General features: G+C 34.6%; 1 protein-coding gene across 50 annotated transcripts in view; it reads left to right on the forward strand.

Annotated features, from left to right (window-relative positions):
• The window catches only part of LOC128020784 (calcium/calmodulin-dependent protein kinase type II subunit beta), a 100,741-nt gene that overhangs the window by 61,700 nt on the left and 15,689 nt on the right, over nucleotides 1–23,352 (forward strand). For 16 of the 50 annotated variants that reach the window (XM_052607451.1, XM_052607459.1, XM_052607454.1 and 13 more), the window contains exons 6-14: nucleotides 4,708–4,780; nucleotides 9,076–9,178; nucleotides 9,345–9,428; nucleotides 11,827–11,921; nucleotides 11,998–12,120; nucleotides 12,245–12,328; nucleotides 12,411–12,453; nucleotides 16,325–16,393; nucleotides 20,924–20,961. In XM_052607451.1, the coding sequence (XP_052463411.1) occupies nucleotides 4,708–4,780; nucleotides 9,076–9,178; nucleotides 9,345–9,428; nucleotides 11,827–11,921; nucleotides 11,998–12,120; nucleotides 12,245–12,328; nucleotides 12,411–12,453; nucleotides 16,325–16,393; nucleotides 20,924–20,961 (712 nt within the window). The remainder of the gene's footprint in view (nucleotides 1–4,707; nucleotides 4,781–9,075; nucleotides 9,179–9,344; nucleotides 9,429–11,826; nucleotides 11,922–11,997; nucleotides 12,121–12,244; nucleotides 12,329–12,410; nucleotides 12,454–16,324; nucleotides 16,394–20,923; nucleotides 20,962–23,352) is intronic. The other 34 variants (XM_052607460.1, XM_052607469.1, XM_052607504.1 and 31 more) reach the window with 5 other exon arrangements.

Consider the following 23,352-nt stretch of genomic DNA (forward strand, 5'->3'; position numbering starts at 1 on the left):
TACCGGAGTCAATTCAGTTCGGTTGTCACTTCTGTAAATTACTGAACAGGATTTATCACTAAAAGGTGAATCGAGTTTAGTTACAGTGTGTATGTGGCTAGGGCTGGGCGATATATCGAATATTAGCGATAGTATCGGAATAATTTTGATGACGATGTAAAATTTTAATATATCGGGAATATTGAATATTTGAAATTCAAGCATACTTTCCCAAAAGAACGCGCCGCATGTCCAAAAAAGGAACCTGTAACTGCTGACTGCTCTACGCCCCTCTACTACGAGAGCTTAATGATAGCGGTTGCCAGATAACAAGAGTTTAAATCTCCGAATCAGAGCTCCACTGTTACAAGGATACATTTTCTACCCGGTGTTTGCTTATTTTAAGCAATCTGGCAACCATGCGCACGTGCTCACTCCTCATTGCGGAAGAACCGCCGACGATAATCTGAAAACACTAACAAGCTGGAATTGAGCGATCTAATGAAAGATTCGTTGAGCTGGTCTGTGTTCTGTCGTGAGATCTCAACTGTATTGTTTGGATTTGGGATCGCAAAATAAATGCACTTACTCGACCGCTGATGTTTGAATAGAGAAACATAGGCTATGGCCAATTGGAATTACTATTGGGGAATTTCACTGATATGTTTACCAGTTTCCATAATATAGACAGAGAGAATGCAAAAGTCTTTGGTATTCATTTATATATATTTATATATAAGAAATAGCTATGTGCTTCAGCAACTAGCTCCCCATCTAAGAGGGTTTTTAATGTCAGTAGGAACATAGTTTCATGCCACAGAGCTTCTCTTAAAACCGCAGACAGTTGACAGACTTGTGTTCTTAGCTTAAAAACTTGTTAAAAAAATTAAAATAAAATACTTATCCCAGTTGCATAGTATAAATTGTGAATCGCATGCACTAAAAATCTTGGTCTAGATTTTTTTAACTGCTTAAATAAGCTGTTTAATCTAAATTGTTTTTTTGTTTTGTTTTTATGGGCAAAAGAAAATTATGTTTTTTTTATTATTTAAATGCAAATGCAAACATATTGAGATATATATCGAATATCGTAAAATTTTTGACAATATCGAGATATCATTTTTTTTTATATATATCGCCCAGCCCTATGTGGCCATTGTTTAGGAGGCTTAATTGAGTTTTATTGATTTCATTTAACCAACTTTTTTCTCTGGTTGTAATCCTAAAATACCAGTAAGAATATAGAGCTATAAAATTAATAATTATATTAGCGTAGCTCAAATCATTTGATATTTGGTATTCATATCAAGAATCAAAATCTCAATTTGGTCTCAAGGATAAAAAACTGGGGTCATATGCTCAGAAAAACATTATATTGTAATATTGTATGTTTTAGATGGAGTTGTTTGAAGTGTAAATTTGGTGGTCGTATGTTAATGATTTGTTAGGATTTCAGAATTATTCATTTCTGCAGCTTGGCTCCAATAAATTCTAAATGTTTGAGCTCTGGAAGTTACTCTGTTTTCATAGTCAAACTTTTCTATCTCAAAAGATCAAGACACATTTGATTCCTTGCTATAACTACTATAATGAGGTCCCATCTGATTTTTCTGTCTTGGAGAATCTTTTTACATTATATTAGTGAACCAAACCGTGTTAGTTTAGGGGAACTTCAATTGGCCGCTTGTGGGCCAAATCAGCTATCAGAATACGGGATTCTGATTGGTCAGTTGCGACATTCGGAGGTTTGTTTTTCCTCGAAAACACCTGGTAAAAGCTGATAACACAGGTTCATCTGGGCAAATGAAGCCTGTGTTATATGCTTGCTAGGAACAGTTTTTCTTCTTGGAAGCTTTGCATTTGGTTAGCTAATAAAATAAAAAAATATGATTCAATATTAAGTTTTTAATTAACTATTTGATGATGTCGTCCTGGTGTCAGAGACTCGCTCTCTCTTTTCATTCAAACGCGGCTGCTGCAATTTTGCAACAGTTGTTTTCTAAATTGTAATGGATTATAAAATAACTAACCTATTTTAAAACAGTTTTGTCTTAACTACATACTTTTAAGGGTGCTCCGATCACGATCGGCCGATCATTAATGCGCATCTCATCAGTAAAGCCGGTTTTCTAATCAGCGGTTAATTCCATCAGGTGCGTGATTTCACATAGAGCAGCTGTTACTACACAGAGCCGTTGTTAACTGAGAAAATGCGCCAAAAAACGCTGAAAATTAAGTGGATTTGCGCATCTTCTCTATTAACAACGGCTCTGTGTAGTAACAGCTGCTCTATGTGAAATCAAGCACCTGATGGAATTAACCGCTGATTAGAAAACCGGCTTTACTGACGAGATGCGCATAACGATCGGCCGATCGTGATCGGAGCACCCCTACATACTTTATCACCATAAGTAATTATGTGGTTAAATGTTGTGTAATAAATTATATGACTGCACCGTATGCTTTAAATGCATGAAAGTTTTGCGTTCAAATATTTAAAAAAAATTATATTTTAATATTTATTTATATGGCAAGTAGCAATGTAATAAGGGGGATAATGTACATCCAGCTGGTGGTTAATGAAGAATAACCCCCTAAAGTGTGATCAAGACCCCAGCGCAAAGTTGGTTACAAAATGTTAGCATGTTTATTCGTGTTAGCTACATGTTAAAATATGTTAGCGATTTGTTAAATAATGCTAGGAACATGCTAATGCATGTAAAACATGCTAAAATAGGCTAATAGTGTTCTAAATCATGTTAGAAATGTGCTAGCAACTTTTTAAACCATCGTAGAAAAATGTTAAAACATGCTAACAATGTGCTAAATCATGTAAAAGCATGTTAGTGACAATTTATTTACTTTCTCTGGAATTTCAAAGTAGCTTTAAACTTTCAGAACCTGATTTCCCTGTTGAAAAAAAACCCCAGCATATGCTGTTAGGTAAGTTTTGATGCAGGTTTAATATGGTCCTTTTGCTGGTTTATGCTGGTTTAAAATGGTCCTTTGCTGAATTATGCTGTTCTTTGCTAGTTTATGATGGTCTTTGCTGGTTTATGATGGTTATGATGGTCCTTTGCTGGTTTATGCTGTTTATGATGGTCCTTTGCTGGTTTGTGCTGGTCTTTGCTGGTTTATGATGGTTATGATGGTCCTTTGCTGGTTTATGCTGTTTATGATGGTCCTTTGCTGCTGGTTTGTGCTGGTCTTTGCTGGTTTATGATGGTCTTTGCTGGTTTATGATGGTTATGATGGTCCTTTTCTGGTTTATGCTGGTTCTTTGCCAGCACATGACCAGCATAAACCAGCAAAAGACCATCTTAAACCAGCATCTCAGCATCAAAACATACCCATCCAGCATTAGTTGTTTTTTTTTCAACAGGGTTTGTCAAACCAACATCAAAGTGTCATGTCAGGTTTTTTTTAAGCACAACAGTGTTTTAGATTTTTAAATCCAACTACTTTAATGTAAGTAAACTCATTATTAAGCGTGTTTAGATTAGTTTTTTTAATGTCAAGATCTATATAGTAATGATTCTGAAAAGTTTTTTTCCACCTTTAATTTGGCCCCAAAACAGAGGAGTTGAATAGTCTTAGTGTGGAAGAACTAGTAAACAGCATTGTATATTCCAGTTTTACAACACACACACACACGTTTTCTCTCAGTAAATCAGCAGCACACGCCTACACAGGCTGACTCACGCTGTCCACCTCCCTCTCCTCAAACACCGGTACATTTCCTCCAGCCTGTCTCACCACACAACTGCCAAAAAACACACTCCAGTCTGCTGCAGCGCCACCTGCCAGTCTTACCTCTGTTCTTTCTCTTTCACCTTCTCTCTGTCTCTCCTGATGCTGTCTCTCGTCGTGGGTGGTGAGATCGTCTCACCCTTGAGTGTGTAGTGTTAGCTAGAGCTTCCTGTGTCAGTAACACAGGGTTTCGGCTTTGCAGGAAGAGCATCGTGTATGCTGTTTCAAAAGATGTTGATGCATGTGACCACTTCTGTGAACTGAACAGAGTTTATGGCATAGTAGGCTTTATTTTATCCATTAGTGTGTCTCTTTTTACCTGTCAAGAGTCTTTGTTTTGGGTAACAGTGGTAGTCTTTCTCAAGTCCCAAGTAACTTTTAGTCTTTTAGTTTAAATGCTAATCCTTCAGTTTTCTTTGCAGATAAGATAAATCCAAGGGTGAATCTCATGAAATTGAAATCTCAAATCAAAAGAGAGAATTAATTAGCTGGACTTTGACCCCTTGATAATAACCCCTTTTTAAATGCTAAGAATTATTTTTCTTTCGTGACAATATTTATATTTTTTATAATTAAAAAATCTCAATTAAAATTAATTTATAAAATGAATAATTTTTTTCATTTGATTTGGGAGGTAAAATACGCTAAACGGTCACAAAAATGCATATGTTTTTTATTTTGTGGGGGGGGGGGTGAAATTTGACGTGGACATGACGTAGGGAGATTCATTCTATAGACAAAACTGCCACACTTTAATGAAAATTTACTAGACTTCTTTGGACTTCTCTTCTTTGAAAGACTTAGTCATTTAAAATATATTATTATGCTTGGCATCAGCCTTTGACATCAATTCTAGAGGAAGATTATGTTTGTTTGTACTGTTATATTTTATTATCCCTGTGATCGCCCTGCATTTCTTGCCTGTGCCTGTGCATGAGAAAATGGCATTGCTCAGACTAACCTGGTGTTTGCATGCAGTCACTGCATCCAGCAGATCCTGGAGGCGGTGCTTCATTGCCATCAAATGGGCGTGGTGCACCGAGATCTCAAGGTGAGTGATAGGAGATTTGTTCATCGGTGTTTGTCCTGCATGCTTTTATGTACAAATATGCCACGTGTGATGTGCGATGTGCAGTTATGATGAGATTCGATTAATACTCGGGAGAACGAATGGCTTAAAGGGACAGTCCAACCAAAAATGAATATTCCATCATCTACACACCTTCATGTGTAGGGTTGTTAAAAACCCTCTTGCCATTCAAAACCTGTAAGGATTTCTTTCTTCTACTGAACGAAAGAAGAGATGTTTTGAAGAATGTAACCAACTCAGTTTCTGGTATCCATTGACTTTTTTTCATGTGATTAACGTCAGTGGGGACCAACATCTGTTTGGTTACATTTATCCATTTAGCAGACGCTTTTATCCAAAAACAATTTCCTCTTATACATTATTTTTTTTTACCAGTTTGTGTGTTTTCCTTGGGAATTGAACTCACAATCTTTTGCGCTGCTAACACAATGCTCTACCACTGAGCCACAGGAACACATTCTTCAAAACATATTTTCTTAAAAAACTCATACATGATGAACAAGGGTTAGGGGGAGTAAATGATGTCCAACTTTTAATTTTTGTGCGGACTGACCCTTAAATACTCGCGATCCGATTTAGCATGCTGTTTTGCATGCATGGATGTCTATGTCTGGGATAAAACTCATATAATTCTGCAGTCATTTAAGATTAGATTTTTTTATTGTTGATTTTATGTCAAGTCATATGTTATATTATTGTTTTTGAAGACTTCTCCCACAGGTTGAATCTGAACTATAATGGAATAACTCGCCAATAACTCGTAGAAATAAAGTAAATAGGTTCAATTTTGATTCCATGTTGCTTTCTTTTCTAATCCTGCTTCAGTTCAGAACTTGCTCTTTTTATATACAAATCTCCGTCTGGATGCATTTCCAGCGTCGTTTTCCCCGGATGCGGCTCAAGGTCATTGAGCATTTCACACCATCCTACAGATTCCCAATCAGAACACTTTTCAAATCATGAGCCTGAAACGTCGAGATGCCATCTGAGCTCCACGAATAGCTCCAGCAGATGGCAACGGCGGCTGAGCGTCAGAACACAGAGACCGTTCGTCTCTTTTCAGAGCGGCATCTGTAGCACGAGATCAGAGATTTGAGACTGAATAAGCTTCCCATGATTCTTTGCTCCTCTGGACCCAATTTCCCACCTGGATCAACTTTGACCAGAGCAGAGGGAACATAACCTACTTAATAACAGCACACACTCACACTAAACACTATGTGGAAGTGTGAATGTGGGATGATATATTATAACCCATATGTCTAAATGAGTGACAGTATGTTACGTGACAAAATGAAATCAAATTGCACTCCTTGATACCTTTGGTCAAGGTTCTGTGTTAATATTAACACATTTTCTGTACAAAGGTTTGGGGTCTATAAGATTTTTTAAAATGTTTTTGAAAGACTTTTTATGTTCACCAATACTGCATTTATTTGATAAAAAATAGTTATTAACAATTTCACATAACTGTTTTCTGTTCGAGTCAAAGTATATTTTTAAAAATAATTTATTTCTGTGATACAAAGCTGAATTTTCAGATCTTCAGAGTCACATGATCTTCAGAAATCATTCTAATATACTTATTTGCTGCTTGCATATTTTTGTGGAAACCACGATATTATTTTCAAAGTTCAAAAGGGCAGCATTTATTTGAAATATTCTTTTATAAAATCTAGTTTTTTTCTGTCACTTCTGGTCAATTTAAAGCTTGCTTGCTGAATTAAAAAGAAAAAAAATCTTAATGTCCCCAGATTTTTCAGTGTTTGTTTACAGTGTGGTCACTTTTTTTTTTTTATCAACATGAAATCAAAATTGACCCTAGTGCCCGTTGTTAATGTTGTCAGCGTTCTGTGTAAATATCTGTGGTGGTAAATTGTGTTGTGTGAATGCTGTTTCATGTTGACTTGAAAGAAGAAAACAAAGCTATTTTCTGGAACTCTTTATCAAACATCAGTGGGATCACTGAGAGCACGTCCTGTCAATCAAATCCACAGTGTTAAACTAAAGATAATTCAGTCTGCTCTCAGAGGAAGCTGCTCTGAGGGACTTTCAAGAATAACACTACTACATCCTGTATTAAATAGCAATAGCAAGCTAATGAAGATAACGTTACCTAGAGCTAATTTAGCAAATGTTTGCACACTCAGGTGTGTAAAATCAGTTCAATCAACCTTTTTAGCTTCAAGGCTTCCTATTGTCCAAAAAGTATTCGAAGGTCTTGTTTATAGGTGGAGATATTTCTGGTTTTCTGCTGTATTACAAAGCTGCTTGTTTTGAATTTTTTTTATGTTTTTGGTTTTTTTTTTTATTTACCCAATCTAGGAGAGTTATTTTCTTAAAAATGGTTAAATAAGTAATTAAAATCGTCCACTTAAAATAACTTTTCCAGTTGTTTGTTATTACAGGATTTTTTTTTTTTTACTTTAATATTTATTGTTAAAATTTAAAAATGTATATATTTTTATGTTTTCTGAGCAGTTTTTACACAAAATTATTTTAGGTCTTGACATAACTATATTTAAATATTAATATATTATTCCAATATTTCCAAGAATTTTCCAGATCCAGAAATCACATTTTTATAACCCTCATATATACAGGAATTTAGGAGCCGTGGTTCTTTTAACATTTAAATTATAGTGGTAACTTTTGAAGGAACAAATTCAAATAAGAAATAAGATTTTATCTGTTTTAGTTCATTTCAGAGATGGATTTAGTCTTGTTTTAACCTGTTAAATGTCACCCCGTCCCGTATACGGGACGCCTACGTTGACTATACTATAGTAAAATCAATTTGAATCTAATTTTAAAAAATTTATAATTTTCATTTAGTTAAAGAACAAAAATTTCAAATTGGAAATAAATAACAACCAAAACGGAGTTAAAAAATAATAGCAGAAACAAAAACAAACAAAATAGTAATATTTTAAATTTTTTTAAAATAAATATATACAAATACAAAATTAAAATAATTAAACAAATTATAAATTAGATATTAATAAAAACTATAAAACCATATATAATATTAAAACAAGACTGGTCCCACTACTAGCTTCACTACTGGTCAAAAGTTTGGGATCAGAATGATTTTTAATGTTTTTTACCGGAGATTCATATGAATTTTAAGAAATATATTTCTGTGATGCAAAGAATTTTCAGCAGCATTACTTCAGTCTTCAGTGTCACATGATCCTACAGAAATCATTTTAATATACTGATTTATCATCAGTGCTGGTTTTGTAGCTTAATTTTATTTTTATTTTTTTTTGAATTGGTGATACTTTTTTCAGGATTCTTTGAATAAAAAGTTCAAAAGAAGAGCATTTGTTTAAAATAGAAATCTTTTCTAACAATTTACACTATCGTTCAAAAGTTCGGGGTGAGTTAATTTATATTCTTTTATTCGGCAAGGGTCTATTAAATTGTTAAGAAGTGATAGCAAATATTTATATTGTTAGAAAAGATTTATATTTTTAATAAATGCCATTCATTTTAACTTTTTATTATCAAAAAATCCTAAAAAAAGTATTGCAGTTTCTAAAATAATATTTGGCAGCACAACTGTTTCCAACATTGATAATTTTAATAATAAATCAGCATATTAGAATGATTTCTTAAGGATCATGCTACACTTTATACTGGAGTAATGGCTGATGGAATTTCAGCTTTGCATCACATAAATACATTTTATTTGAAAGGATATTAAAATAAAAAACATTCTTTTATATTGTAAATACATTTTGCAAGATTACGTTTTTTTTTCCTCTGTATTTTTAATTCAATAAATGCAGCTTTGATGAGCAGAAGAGATGTATTTAAGAAATATAAGTCTTACCGATTCCAAACTTTTGACCGGTAATGTACCTGGTTGTGAAACAATGCCTTCGCATCATTTATCACCTGTGTTTTGGTTGTTATTAGCCATTTTTCTTGACAATTGAACACCTGCAATGCTAACCATCATCATTTTGTTTCCGGACCATTATGGATGACCTAAAGTCATAGATATCAAGCTAACATGTGATTTTAAATGAAAAGCAGTAGTACATCACAGGAAGTTGTGAATTAGACATGTTTTAGAGTTGAAATCAAACTGATTGTCACATGATGCTGGTCAGCACCGCTCATATTTTGGGAGCTGATTCTGTTTGTGTGCAGCTGTGGTTGTATGTTATGTGTTAAGTGTTTAAAGGTAACATGTATCAGATTTTGGTTCAGCGGTAATATGAGTGCACCCCTGATCTTCCCTTCAGCCGGAGAACCTGCTCTTGGCCAGTAAATGCAAGAACGCCGCCGTCAAGTTGGCCGACTTTGGCCTGGCCATTGAAGTGCAGGGAGAACAGCAGGCCTGGTTTGGTACGTGATCACTTCAAACTCTTCAGAAGCTTTATTTGTTTAGTTTAGCTGTTTCCAAGCACATAATCTGGCAACCAAATGGTTTTCTCTGACATACAAACACTGATGTGTTGGAAAGAGCCTGGATTTTGAGTTTTTGGATGTGTATTTTTGCATTCCCATGCAGGGTTCGCTGGGACGCCAGGTTACCTCTCCCCAGAAGTGCTACGAAAGGAGGCTTATGGGAAACCTGTGGACATTTGGGCCTGTGGTGAGTCACACGCTCCCTCCCAATAGAGTCTTTGCATCTATTTGGATCTTCTTTCTCTCTCGCTCTCTCTTGCACATATTCAGACACATCAGCTCTCAGATGTGGAGAGCTCTTCTGTTTCAAGAGGCTGTTACCTAACAGCGCTTTCACCGGTTCAGCCACCACCGTCGTGTTTCACATCCACTTTCTCTAGACTATCACTAGTTGAGCGGTTTAATTACTTTGCAGGTCAATAGGTGGGATGGGTTTTTTTTAATCTGGGGTTGGAAATTCTGATTAATTTTGATGCTTCATCAGGGTTGTTTGTTTATCAGTCAACCAGTTCATGGATTCTTATGAGTCATTCTCAAAATGCAACACTCAAATTGTTTGCCATTTTACGTGTGTTGTCACAAAATTAATGTTTAGTTAATTTAAACTTTAGTTACTTTAAGTAACGATCTTGAACCCACCTGGCAGTTTTAATCTCCAAACTAATTTCTGTTTTGAAGTCAGATGATTCACAAATGCTGAGTTATTACAAAGAATTTACATTTATAGTATTAGTTTTTTTTTAAAGATTAACATACTCCTTTAATGTATATACTATAATATATATATATATATTAGGGGTGTAACGGTTCACAAAATTTATGGTTCGGTTCGATACGATTCACTGGTGTCACGGTACGGTTTGGTACGTTTTAGATACAGCAAAAAGAAAAAATTGGTAGATAAATTTCCTTGATTTTTAAAAAATGTTTTATTTATTACAACTAACAAAGTATGTTTTTTTTTATTTTTTACATTGAACAATGATGGAGCTATTCTTTACCCATATTCTATGGTGTTTTCTTAGCAGCATACTGTATAAACAAAAACAGCTACTTATAAAAAAAAATAAAAAAAAATGAAAATGTTATATTGTTGTAGTAGTTATGAAAAAATAAAAAAATGATTTAACTTTTTATATGGAACTCTATAACTCTTAATATTGAGTGTTTTTACTCAATTGGTTCTCTATAGGGCTTATGTTTTTTGGAACAAAGCAGGAATTACGGTCTGGCTGAAATGGGCTCGTGAAGGAATATTGTAACGGGGCTCAATTACATTAATATATAGGATTTTCTATTTCTGGTCTTTTAAACGCATTAGCCATTTTTGAAACGAGCCTTCAGTGCGTACTGAGTGAGCGAGCGCCTGACTGAGTAGCCTAACATCAACATATAAGCTGGTGTTTTTTTTTCTTCTTCGGGGGTGTCAGGGGCGTTGCCTGTTACGTCGTTTGGGTTATTTGGCTATCTTGTTGAACGCATATTATATTTCACAAATTTTTTTTTCCAAATATAATTAATTAGTCCAACGAACCGTTCGGTACATAGTGCGTACTATGCATATTATATATATATATATATATATAATATGCATTAATATTGTTAAATATTATTGCCTTATAAACTAAACATAAAACTTTTATTTTTAATTTTTAAATATTATTTATTCCTGTGATGCAAACAATGAATTTTCAGCATCATTACTCAATGAATAAATGACTTTATTGTCATTGTACAAGTGCAACGAAATTGAGTGCGATCCTTTGGGTGCATAAAAATCTATAATCTAATAAATACACAGATTACTGGATCTGTGGCACAACATTACACACAGAAGACGTCTCACATTCTCAAGTCTTCAGTGTCACATGAGCCTTCAGAAATCATTCTAATATGCTGATTAATTCTCAATGTTGGAAACAATGTTGCTGCTTAATATTTTTTTGAAACTTGTAAAAAACATTCAAGTCTTTTCTAACAATATAAGTCTTCATTGTCACTTTTAGCAATTTAACAAATCAAGAAAGAAAGAGAAAGAAATGCACTGACCCCAAACTTTTGAACGGCTGTGTATTTTGTGCATAAGTTATTACAAAAAGAAAAAACGCTCAAAACAATGATTTATTTACAAATTAGACTTCAATTCAAGTGTTAATCAATTTCAGCTGTTTTGATAACTTTTGCTATTTTAGTTCATATTAATATTATGTTTCTCTACAAAATTAAACGATACAATTGATATTTGTTTATATATATATTTATATTATTTATATGTTGTTTATTAAAATAAATGTATATTATATTATGAATTATAAAATGTGGGAATTATATTAGATAAAGTCAATAAAGGAATAAACTTGGACATTATTGAAAGTGTAGCTGTTTGATAACATGGGTTAAGTTACAAAAAGTTATATAATAGCATTTTGTGTTTGTGTATGCATATGCTTCTTTATAGAATGCATACAGTCTGTTTCTTATTACATTTAAGGATGTTTTAGGTGTGACTAAATGTCTGCTTTAGACACACAAAGATCAGCATAGAGTCTGTTAGAAGTGAGACGTCTATGATGATGTGATTGCAGGAGTCATCCTGTATATTCTGCTGGTGGGATATCCTCCGTTTTGGGATGAAGACCAACACAAACTCTACCAGCAGATCAAAGCCGGGGCTTATGACGTGAGTCCCCTTGTCATTTCACTCATACAGTACAACTGGAATCAAAATATAACCCTGTTCCCATGTTCCCCTGTAGTTCCCTTCGCCAGAGTGGGACACGGTCACCCCTGAGGCCAAAAACCTGATCAATCAGATGCTGACCATCAATCCAGCCAAGAGAATCACGGCCCAGGAGGCTCTGAAACACCCGTGGGTCTGCGTGAGTATTACCAGCCCAAAATACCAACATACACCAGATTACACACACTTCATTCAGATTCATATTGACTTTAAGACACAACTACACTATACTATTAATAATTAGATTGCTCTCTTTCCTGCAGCAACGCTCCACTGTGGCGTCCATGATGCACAGACAGGAAACAGTCGAGTGCCTGAAGAAGTTCAACGCGAGAAGGAAACTCAAGGTCTGAGAAGTTTCATCTGTATATGTCTGAAACCCACCGCTTGATGCCTCTTTTCACGTTACCATCTTTTTCTTGCGTATAGGGTGCGATATTGACCACCATGCTGGTGTCGCGCAATTTCTCTGGTAAGTTCACATCAGACTCTTTGCATAGACACTGTCTTGAAAGAAAAACTGAAGATATGCTGAACTGATTGACTTCTAGAGTAATCAAAACCACCAATCATTAAATGAATCTTTTATTCTAAAAGCATCAACGCAAACTCTTAACAGTGATATTTTAGTATTATTTATATACTATTAAAATATTATAGCATTTATTTTTATGTTCTTAATTTTAGATTACATTTTAATCATTTTTAATATTGTTTTATAATTTAGCAATTTTGTGCTTTTGTCATTTTTATAGATTTTTGTTTTTATTTCTATTATTATATTTAAGCTTTTTTTAATTTCAGTTATTTGACAAGGCACTATAATTTTAATTTTCAAGTTTAAGTTTTAAGATTTTTTTTTTTTGTCTGATATTTGCCTCTTTTTTTTTTTCAGTTTTATTTTAATTACTGATTTTTTTTATATATATAGTTTTAGTCAACAACACTGACTCAGAGTTCACCCAAAAATTAAAATTTAGATCATTTGCTCACTATCATGTCGTACCGAACCAGTATGATTCTTTTTCTTCCATATATTGATGCAATTTCCATAAAATGCAAGTGAATGGTTACTGATTACAAAACTCCATTAAATTAGTCCATACAACTTTTAAAGCCAAACGATAGCTTTATTTGAGAGTAAAAGCTTTTTTTCCCCTATTATATGAATTCAAAAGACTTGGAATATAGTGCATAACTCAAATGCACTGCTGTTGTGGTGCTTTTATTGTCCTGTTACTGGGCCTTGACAGATGGTTACCGTTCACTTTTGTAAAAAAGAGCAGCTTCAGCATTCTGCTTCACATCTTTTGTGTTTGACGATAGGAAAGAAAATCATATGGTTTGGAACAACATGAAGCTGAGCAAATGCTGACCGGGTTGTCATTTTTGGGTGAACTCTCCCTCTCAGTGATCTCAAAGCTAAATATTCATTCTATTAATAAATTCAGCTTTTTGCTTTGAAGCATCAGACAAGAAATCTCACAGCTAAGGGATCTATACGCTATTTCTTATCCGAAGGTTTGTTTTTTAGAGCAGCTGGACTTTCAAAGTGTCCTGACAGACTGATTCAGACCCGAGCGGTTCTGTAGGAAGTGTGTGGTGTTTGTGAGTAGCGGGTCACACACGACTTGTCTGGAGGGAAAGAGAATTCTGGATGTTTGCACCTGTGCCAAACACCACGTGAAAGAACTGGTGTTTATAATAATATGTGATGTATTTCTGCTGTGATGAAGCATCTGCTCTCTCACACACACACACACACACGCTCTCACTCGCTCGCACTTCTACAGCAGGCTGGTGGGCGGAAGCAACAGTGTTCCTGTTTGAGGAGTGTTTTAGATGCTCTCTCTGCTCTCATTACTGTAATTACCTCGTCCCGCGGGTGACTCAGTGGTAGAGGAGGCGTGGGAGTGTCCGAGCGTCACTCCACACACTTGCCCTCGGATGTCATTCCCTTATTCTTTAAAAGGGACATTTTCTTTGTTCTTTTTGAAGTTCTGTTCAATTTAATCAAGATTTATTGCACTTTAAACAGTAATTACAATTTCCATGACTAATACCCTCTTCAACAATGCCCCATCCAAGTTAAAGAATTGACATTTAAAATTTCTCAATGTAATAATTTCTTCATTTCTGCATATTTATTTATTTTGAACACACTGCCTTGACTATTTCATGGTAGAAAACATTTAGGATAGGAACTGACTATGGTTAAAAAAAACAGAACAATATATTTGTATTGCCTTTTTAAATAGAAATCATTTGAATTAAATTATTTAAAAAAATTCCTTTCAAATTCAATATATATTTTCTATTATTTTTATATTTGTATAATATAAAAATAATAGAGTTTTATACTATAATATACATAAAACATATTTTGATATATTTATAAAAAATAAAATATATTATAAAGATATATAATATAATTTTATATTTATTATTTATAAATCATATATAAATATAGTTTCAAATATATTAGATTATATTCTTTAACTTAAAATATTAATTAAAGGTGATTAATAAACATGTTTTCTTTTTTTCTTTTACTATGAAATTGCCACGTTCTATTATTAAGGCAGTTATAGTCAACAAATATACCTCGGTACAGTTTTGAAAATCTTTAACTACACATAATATAAACATCCATTTAGTAAGATACTTTTGTTATTTTAGTAATCGCTCTGATGAATACAGCTCGTTAGACTGATTCAAACCTATATTTTAATGAGCCATTTATTCATGAATCTGAGTGTATTGTTTGTGCTTTATATGAATAGAGTAAATGCAGGTGAATGTTTTTGCAGATTGACCTTTTTTTTTTAATTTAAAAGGAACAGGTAAAGGAATATAGCCCTTTAGTGTGTGATAAGTGTTTTTTTTCTGTTTGTCCTCTCGATAACCTATTCTATCATTTTTCTTTCCCTTCTGTATTTCTACTGCCTCCTCACAACATCAAAACCCCAACCCCCAAATAAATGCTTTGCTCTGTTTTGCAATAGTGTAGATTGGTGCTAGCGAAAGTGGTGTGTTTCCTGCTGATAGGAGAGAGTGGCTCCCCGAGGAGAGCTCGACAAGAAAATGAGCCTTTTCTTTATTCCAGAGTGACAGGAGAAACCTTATTATATGATTACACCACCTACTGTAATGGACTCTCAAGATCCCTCTCTGGTTGCAGACAGCGGCTTGTGTTTCCGGCTAACTCTCTCCATGCTAACAGACTGCTCTGTCCTTTGGTTTCTCTCTCAATGTCTACAGCAGTGGTTCTCAACTGGTGGTCCGTGACCTAAAATGTAATGTCATGTAAAAAGGTTTGCGCTATTTTGGTTAAAAATTCATGTCACTTGGAAGAGGGTAATATCGGACAGGTTGACAAATTAGTCAACATGACCGGTTGTGTATCAGTTTAGCAGGTTCACCAAAAATATTCTTTGTCAACGAAGAGGTTAATTCAGAGTTCATGATTAACTCTAGAGCTTGTGCACATTAAAGTGTGACATCAGCGGTGGGCAGCCAATCACACGAAATGTGGAGAGCCTCAGTTTCAATTCATTTCTCTGCTAAAGATTAAAGAGATCCTTGAAAAATATGATAAAGTTAAACACATTTAGAAGGCAGGGTTAACATCACAGCTGCTAAAAGGTATGAGAAGACAGTGGAAAGAAAATGTGTGTGTGTGTGTGTGTGTGTGTGTGGTTAAAAAAAATCCATGTTTCAAGACTGATTCATATACATCAGCAGGATTGTAATCGATGCATCAAGAAATCAAGTGGCTTCGTCTCTCTGCAAGTGCACTGCTCTCACGGTGAAATGGATACAATAAATTAATAAATATTAACATCTAGCATCATTAAAAATTGATACTGAGTGACTGATACAGTGTTTGCCATGGAAAACACTTGTTGGTTTACTTTGAGTTCACAGGTTTAATGTTCTATGTTCATTAATTTATTGACAAGATCTGAGGTAAATTACCATTGTTGCTTTTAGTATGGCTTTAAAGATCATGCAAAATGATATTCAAAATCACACTTTTAATATTAAATAAAGCACATAATCAGTACCTGAGATAATTATCGTCATAGTTTGTGTGTGCTGTTGTTCCAGCGCCTGGGTAGGACAAAAACATGGAAAAGATGGCTTTTATCGTGAATTGCGGTGTCATGTCGTGTCTGGTTAGGTCACGGTGTGAAACCGGCTGGATGAAATAGGCCATAGATGTTTTCTGGACATTTTTGTGCTCTAAACAATTTTGATGTTGTGTTGGCAAAACCAGTTGAGAACCAGTAGTCTACGTCATGATGGGCATATGTGTGTGTGTGTGTGTGTGTGTCTGGCAGTGGGCAGGCAGACCACGGCACCCGCCAGCGTCTCTGCAGCCGGTACCACCACCAGTCTGGTGGAACAAGGTAGCCCTCTTCCCTCACGTCTCAACCCATCCTCCATCTATCCATCCATCCATCCTCTCTGCTTCATTTTCTGCTTATCATGATTCATATTCAGCATGGAGCTTGGAGCATGACACGGTTACAGCGGTCTCGTGTTCAGCACTGCAGACGCCGCTGGCTGACTTTGGGAATGGCCGTTAGATCTCTCTTTCCTCTTTATTTCTAGCTCTCTTTTTCCTCTTGATCTCTCTCTCTCTCTTGTTGTTTTCATTAAGCTCTGTCACACTGGCTGTGATATGCATCTCTGCTGGAAACCTTGTGTATCCGTATTGTTGATTGTGGAGCCATTCGAACTGCCTAGGGCTGTGTAACCAGCTGTAGTTTGTTATTATCTGATCATAAATGGATCACGTTTTATTTCCTTTGCATGCTGAAAATTTGAATTCTGGATAGGAAAGTGTTGTAATTGCAGAAGTGCATAATCCAAGAACAAAGTCAATGATTATTAATGCATTAAACAAACTGATTTAAAATGCAGTTTTTTGATGCTTTGTATTAGAACAGCTGTGCATGGGTTTAATTTCTAGGGTTGATAAAACGCATACCTTGGATATATGCTACCATATTTTGTATAATATTTTTGTAATACTTTTATTCAATCTAGGATGCTTTAAATAGATCAAACAAATACATTTATAATGTTACAGAAGATTTCTTTCAAATAAATACTGTTCTTTTAAACTTAATAATCACCAAAGAATCCTGAAAAAGAACTGTGTTGTGGTTTCCACAAAAATGTGAAGCAGGACAACAGCTCATTCTGATTCAGTTTTCAACATTGTTAATAATATGACATGTTTCTTGAGCAGCAAATCAGTATATCAGAATGATTTCTGAAGATAATGTGACACTGAAGACTGGAGGAATGATGCTGAAAATTCAGCTGCGCATCACAAGAATAAAGTGCATTTTACAATATATTCAAAAATAAACACTATTTTAAATTGTAAAAAGTATTTCACAATATTACTGTATCATAAATGGTGTAATTACTCACTTCTATTGGAAGTTGCTACTCTTATTTGCATCAAGTAAAAATAGCTTTTTCATCACTAAACATGGGCAGATCACATCGCAAGTAGTTTCTACTGAAACCGGCAAATCTAAAAATAAATAAATGACTTCTCGTCAGTTTGTTGATGCAAATCATGATAGAATCATCTATCCTGCTAAAGAAACGGGTCATATCATTTTAAGGCAGTCAAGCTGGGGGATTTCAGATGTGGTCACTGGCATCCTGCCGTTCTAAAGCGGTTACCAGCTCTAACCAGCTTGACCATAATCATCTACCAGATCAGAACCAGGCCTCACCAAACATATAAACAAGCAGATGTCATTTAATGTCAAGCCTAGGTCAATAGAGTCTCTCTATGATGATTATCTGCAGAAGTCTTTCAGCGTTTCTCGACTCGCGTGGATATAAATAGAAGTGAAGGGAGCACAAAGTCATGTGTGACCACAGATTTAGATCGAAAAACACCATCTGCAGCAGTTCAGTTTGTTGTAATGTGATGTTCATGTCCAGGTAAATCTAAAATCGATTATTCCTGAACATAAATAGCACAGCAGACGGCCCATCAGATTCAAAGCAGCTGGTTTTAGTTGGATTTTCCAACAGGGTCCCTTTATTCTCTCTCTCCTTCTATCTCTTCTTCTTTCTATTTGCACTCACTTTCTCTCTCCTCTACATCTCCGCTTGCTCCATCCATCCATCCTTCAGTGTTCTGCCTCTTTCTTCTTCTTCCCTTGGGTTTCTTTTGTGTCCGATCTCTTAATTGTAGGTTTCTCTCTCTTTCTCTTGCGTGCCTGCTGATGACTGAACATTGCACGAGAGCGCACGCATGTCTCCTGACGCAGGAGAAGCCTGATGTTTTCCGAGCCGATCCGAGTGCATGTCTTAAACCTGTGTGTTCAGGAAAGGGGGTTCAATGTCCTTTCAGCACTAAATTCTAGGATTGTTTGCAGAGATCTGGTATTTTAACTCTTGGCTGATTCCAGCATCCATGCAGCAGGTTTTCAGTGATGATTAAAGGAATATTATTAGCAGATTATTTTCTAAGTAGTCCATTCAAAAATGAAATTCTGTCATCCTTTACTCACTCCCATGTCGTTCCAAAACTGTATGACTCTTGCTTCTGTGGAACATAAAAGTTTTGTATCCCATTGACTTCCATAGTATTTTTTTTGTCCATACAATGGAAGTAAATGGGACCTGAACCTGTTTCGGGACTGAATCCAGTCACCAACATTCTTCAAAATATCATATTTTGTGTTGAACAGAATAAGGAAATGCTTACAGGTTTGGAACAACATGAGGGCGATTTTGGGGTGAACTACACCTTTATTTTCTGTAACCACATTTTGTAACCATTTCTTTACATTGAGGGTCAACAATCAACAGCATGCTTTAAACATGATCCACGGACATTAAAATAAATCTAGCTTCCAATATTTCAATATTTCAGTCCAAAACTAGTCTAGTCTATTTATACTTGTGTGGGATTTTGTTTGATAATGATTATAACACACCAATGTTTACCCATAGTGCACTGCTTCACAATTTTAAATTAATTCCTAGCAGTCCGAATTTTTCAGAAAGTTTTGTAGATACTTTATTTTTTTATTCCCCACAGATGACTGTTTCTGCATTTCTCCTCTGCACCTTTGCAGTGTTTTTGTTTATGTGTCTCAGGTGTTTTAGGTGACCTCTAGGTGTCACTACAATTGTGTCATGGAGCAAAGGGGCTTGAAAACGGCACAAGATGAGGATTTGAAAAATAAAACCAAAGAGGGAACATAAACCTTTTGTTATACATCAGTTAAGAAACCCACATTTGAACCCCCTGCCCTCATCCAGACAAACACACTCCAGATGAACCTGTGCTGATCTCTCTCTCTCTCTTTCTCTTAATCTATTCTTTCTTAATCTCTCCTTCTCTCCATTCTTCTCTGCCACTAACCTTTGTGTCAAGGTAAGATTCTGTCTCTTTCTCTCTTTCTCAACCCTCCCTTCACACAGCACCTTCCCCTTATCTGCACGGATTAATAAAGTCAGGGTACTTTAGAGTCATAGAAATACTAAGAAAATTTCTTTCTGTGTTGGCATGGCAGAGAAGATTTAAAGTTCATATAGGATTTGCAGGCTTCATTTCATTCGATGTCATTTTAGTGATAAGAAGTTGTCTTTATTCACTTTGACAAACATTAACATTTTTTTTTGTGGCAAGGAACTTGCAGGTCCTTGTCGCCCCATGAACCAAATATCTGAACGTATCATGCTTTAACTGCAGCGTGCGTGTGTTTGTGGCTTTATTTAGCTATACTTTAGGATAGAAGTTAACTAAATCTGACACAGCCTGCCTTTGGGAGGTAATACAAATTATTTATAGATAAAGTGAATAATATACACTGCCGTAAAAATGTTTGTGGTCCGTTTTTTTTTTTAATAATACTTTAAACAAGGATGCATTAAATTAAGTTAAAATAAACATTTATTGTAAATATTGTATTATATATTTTGATCTTAATTTGAGCATAGAGCCCAGGTCATTTTGCTAGGTTTATGCTTAAAAACAAAGGAAAGAAATCAAATTGTTTAACTAATGCAATTTGACTTTTTAAGTAAATTTATTTGTTTTATGGATATTTACTAGTTATGAATTAGCTTTATATAAAGATAATAGAAGTCTGTTCTATCTTAATCATTGAAATACTTAAAAAACTTATTAAAATATATTTTCAAATAAAAGGCAATTATTTATACTGCAATAATTGTGTAAATGTTTTTTAATCCAAAAAATGGGGAGGGGGGAGTTAAGGACAAAATTAGGGTTATGTTTAGTTTAACACTAGTTTTAAATGTATAAAAAAGTATCATTATTTTTGTCTTGAAAATAAAAGAAACTTAAATATTCTATAACTATTATATACATGAATGCCTGTTTCCATACATTTACATTTTGTATTTTGTAATTTTGTTTGATTAATGCTTAAAACAAAGAAAAAACTAAATGATCTTATCTAAATTGACCTTGTTTTATGGATATTTATTAGCTATTAATTTGCATTCTATAAAAACAACAGAAGTCTATGCTATATCTTAATTTAGCTAAGTAACTGTGTGTGTGTGTTTGCACTCTTCTGCATGTGCACCAGCATCGCGTGTGCATGACAGTCTCTAACCCCTCACTCCTGGACGGGAAGTTTCGATCAAAGTTTGTGATTAATTCTAGCAGGTTTCTGTGTGGGCCGCACCGTGCATACACCAAAAACACGGCACGCTCCTGTGGTGATGCGTGTGCGGACATACACTCCGCATGTAGTGTTTTAGATGGATGTAATCCTCTAGATGTGGGGCGGGAGGGATGTCCCCAGCTGGCTCGGACGGTTATGTGACATGTTTGGCCGAGCACCATTAGTGCTTCATTAATGTTGACTGTTGCTCCTGTCAAAGCATGCTGATGTTTGCGTTTTCTCTCTCCCCGTCTACAGCAGCCAAGAGCCTGCTCAACAGGAAGGCCGATGTCAAGGTAAGACTTTCTCATTCCTTTTTCTTCTTCCCTTTCTCATACCTTTTTCTCTTTCTGTTCACATTCGCAAAGCCAATAGAGGAGTTTCCAATAGAGGAGGGATTCCTGAATGTTTCTTGTCCTTTAATTGTTGGAAGTTCTGGCGTCCACTGTGTCTGATCTGCAGCAGATTTGTGTGTTTGTGTTATTTGTCTCCATGTTCTGTCCTTTCTAGCAGTGTCTATTCTGTGAGATTAGATTCATTGGGTGTTCACTAAGTAAACTGGTGGTGTGTGGTATAGTAATCTTATTTCATAATATGACATATCACAGTATAGCCATTTTTCTCCGAAAATTCAATCCAAAAATGTTTTATGTATTATATTACTACATACTAAAACCTATTTTTGGATTATTCCGTGAATAAAATGGTGTACAAGGAATCTCATTTAGTTTTTTGCAACTCAATGTAGTTTTTTTTAAAAGATTATGAAACCGTTTAAACCAGTAATGCATGTAAATATGATTGGATGAGCCATACATGGTGTAAAATAACCTTTATAGGAACAACTCTGACTATTTGTGATGCTGCAACCAGTGTTATTTTATTTTAATTTATAGTCTATCATTGCATTTATAAATGTTGAATTACATTTTATATTTATTTTAAATGTATAAACTATCATAGTATTTATTTTAATTTATAATTTGTATATTTTAGTTAGAATTTTAGTAATTTTATGTGCTTTTGTCATTCATTTGTTTTGATCTTTTCTAAATGTTTATATTTAGTGTTTTTTACACTTTAGTACTTTCACTTATTTTTAATTTTCAAATTTTAATTTAATAGTTTTCTGATGTTTCAGCTATGTTTAGTTTTAGAAATTTAAAATTACGTTTAATTTCTAATTTTTATTCAATATTACTTTTTCTTAAAAAAATATTTTTGCTTCTATTTTAGTTTTATTTCAGTTTACGTTTTAGTAACTTCAGCACTTCATGTTTTTCATGCCAAGGCATTTGTTTTTCACATTCAAAACTGAAACTAGCTTGAAACAATAAAATCTCTGGTTGCAACCTTTAACAACCTACAATTACATACGTCAGATTTTTAACAAATTGCACCACAGTTTAGCAAAATCTTTACTAGTTCACTCATACTGCGTCATACCGCCCAGCCCTAGTATAAGCTTCTGCGCTCAACCTTGATCTTTCTTTAATTTCTGATCTGCATCTTATCTGATTATCTCTATATAGTTTACCCATAGTGCCTCAGTCATTGCATTCAGAGCATTCCAGTTGGTTTCGCCCGGTGTGCACCACGCAGCATCAGGTGAACGCGCACAGATGTTGACCTCTGACCCGTAATGAGCTGTTAGAGAGAGTGCACTTGCAGGTTCATTTGTTCTGATAACGCATAATCCTCTCAGACAGAGTAAAAAGGTCGGCTTTCACCTCTGTTGCACCGCAGAGTTAGAAATGAAACTGTGACTGCTCTCTATTAGGGATTGGATATGGAGTCTAATCTAGAGAATAATCCCCTCCACTCTGAGTATTAATCATACGTTAAGTAATCTTTTAGCGTGCAGGTTTTTCATGAGATCGACGCTAAAAAGCACTCCAAGGAAAAACATTAATAACAAACATTAATTCCTGAATAAATGAGGATGTTTTCAAGTCAAAGACAATGCTTTAAATTTGTACATAGAGTGCTCCCGCTTCACAGCCTTCTCTTTCTAGCCGTCAATTAAAATGTTTAGGTGCACTGTCTCTTTAGACTAGATGTCAGAAATGAACACGTTATATGTAGAGTAGAAGTTTTAGTACTTTTGTCCCATCATAGAAATATTGAACAAATCTGATATGATATGCTTCCAGTATGGAACTGCACAAAAACACTAATATTGGCATATACCCTACTTTTCAGAAGTTTGGGGTGTTTGATGTTTAATGTTTTTGAAAAACATCTCCTATGAATATGTTAAGTACCATTGAGATACTATTATAGTTTTTATTAATATTTTGAATTATGTTTTTATTTTCCGTTTTAATTTTTGTTAAAATTGTTGTAATTTTGTTGCATTTTTGTAATTTTTTGTTTTATATATATATATATATATATATATATACATACATACACACACACACATCATTTTTATTTATTAATAATAATTGTTCCAGTTTATTTTAATACATCAATTTAAATTGAATTCAAATTTAAAATGTTGCCTTGGCCACTAACTGAAATAATTTATTTGAAATATAAATATTTTGTAACATTATAAATGCATTACTGTCACTTTTGATCAGTTTAGTGCCTTTCTGCTGAGTAGAAGTATGTATTTCTTTAAAAAAAGAAAAAAATGTTTTATTGACCCCAGAGTTTTGATCCGTAGTGTAGTGACCAATATG

The sequence above is a fragment of the Carassius gibelio genome, chromosome A10, assembly GCF_023724105.1.
Source record: "Carassius gibelio isolate Cgi1373 ecotype wild population from Czech Republic chromosome A10, carGib1.2-hapl.c, whole genome shotgun sequence".
NCBI lineage: Eukaryota > Metazoa > Chordata > Actinopteri > Cypriniformes > Cyprinidae > Carassius > Carassius gibelio.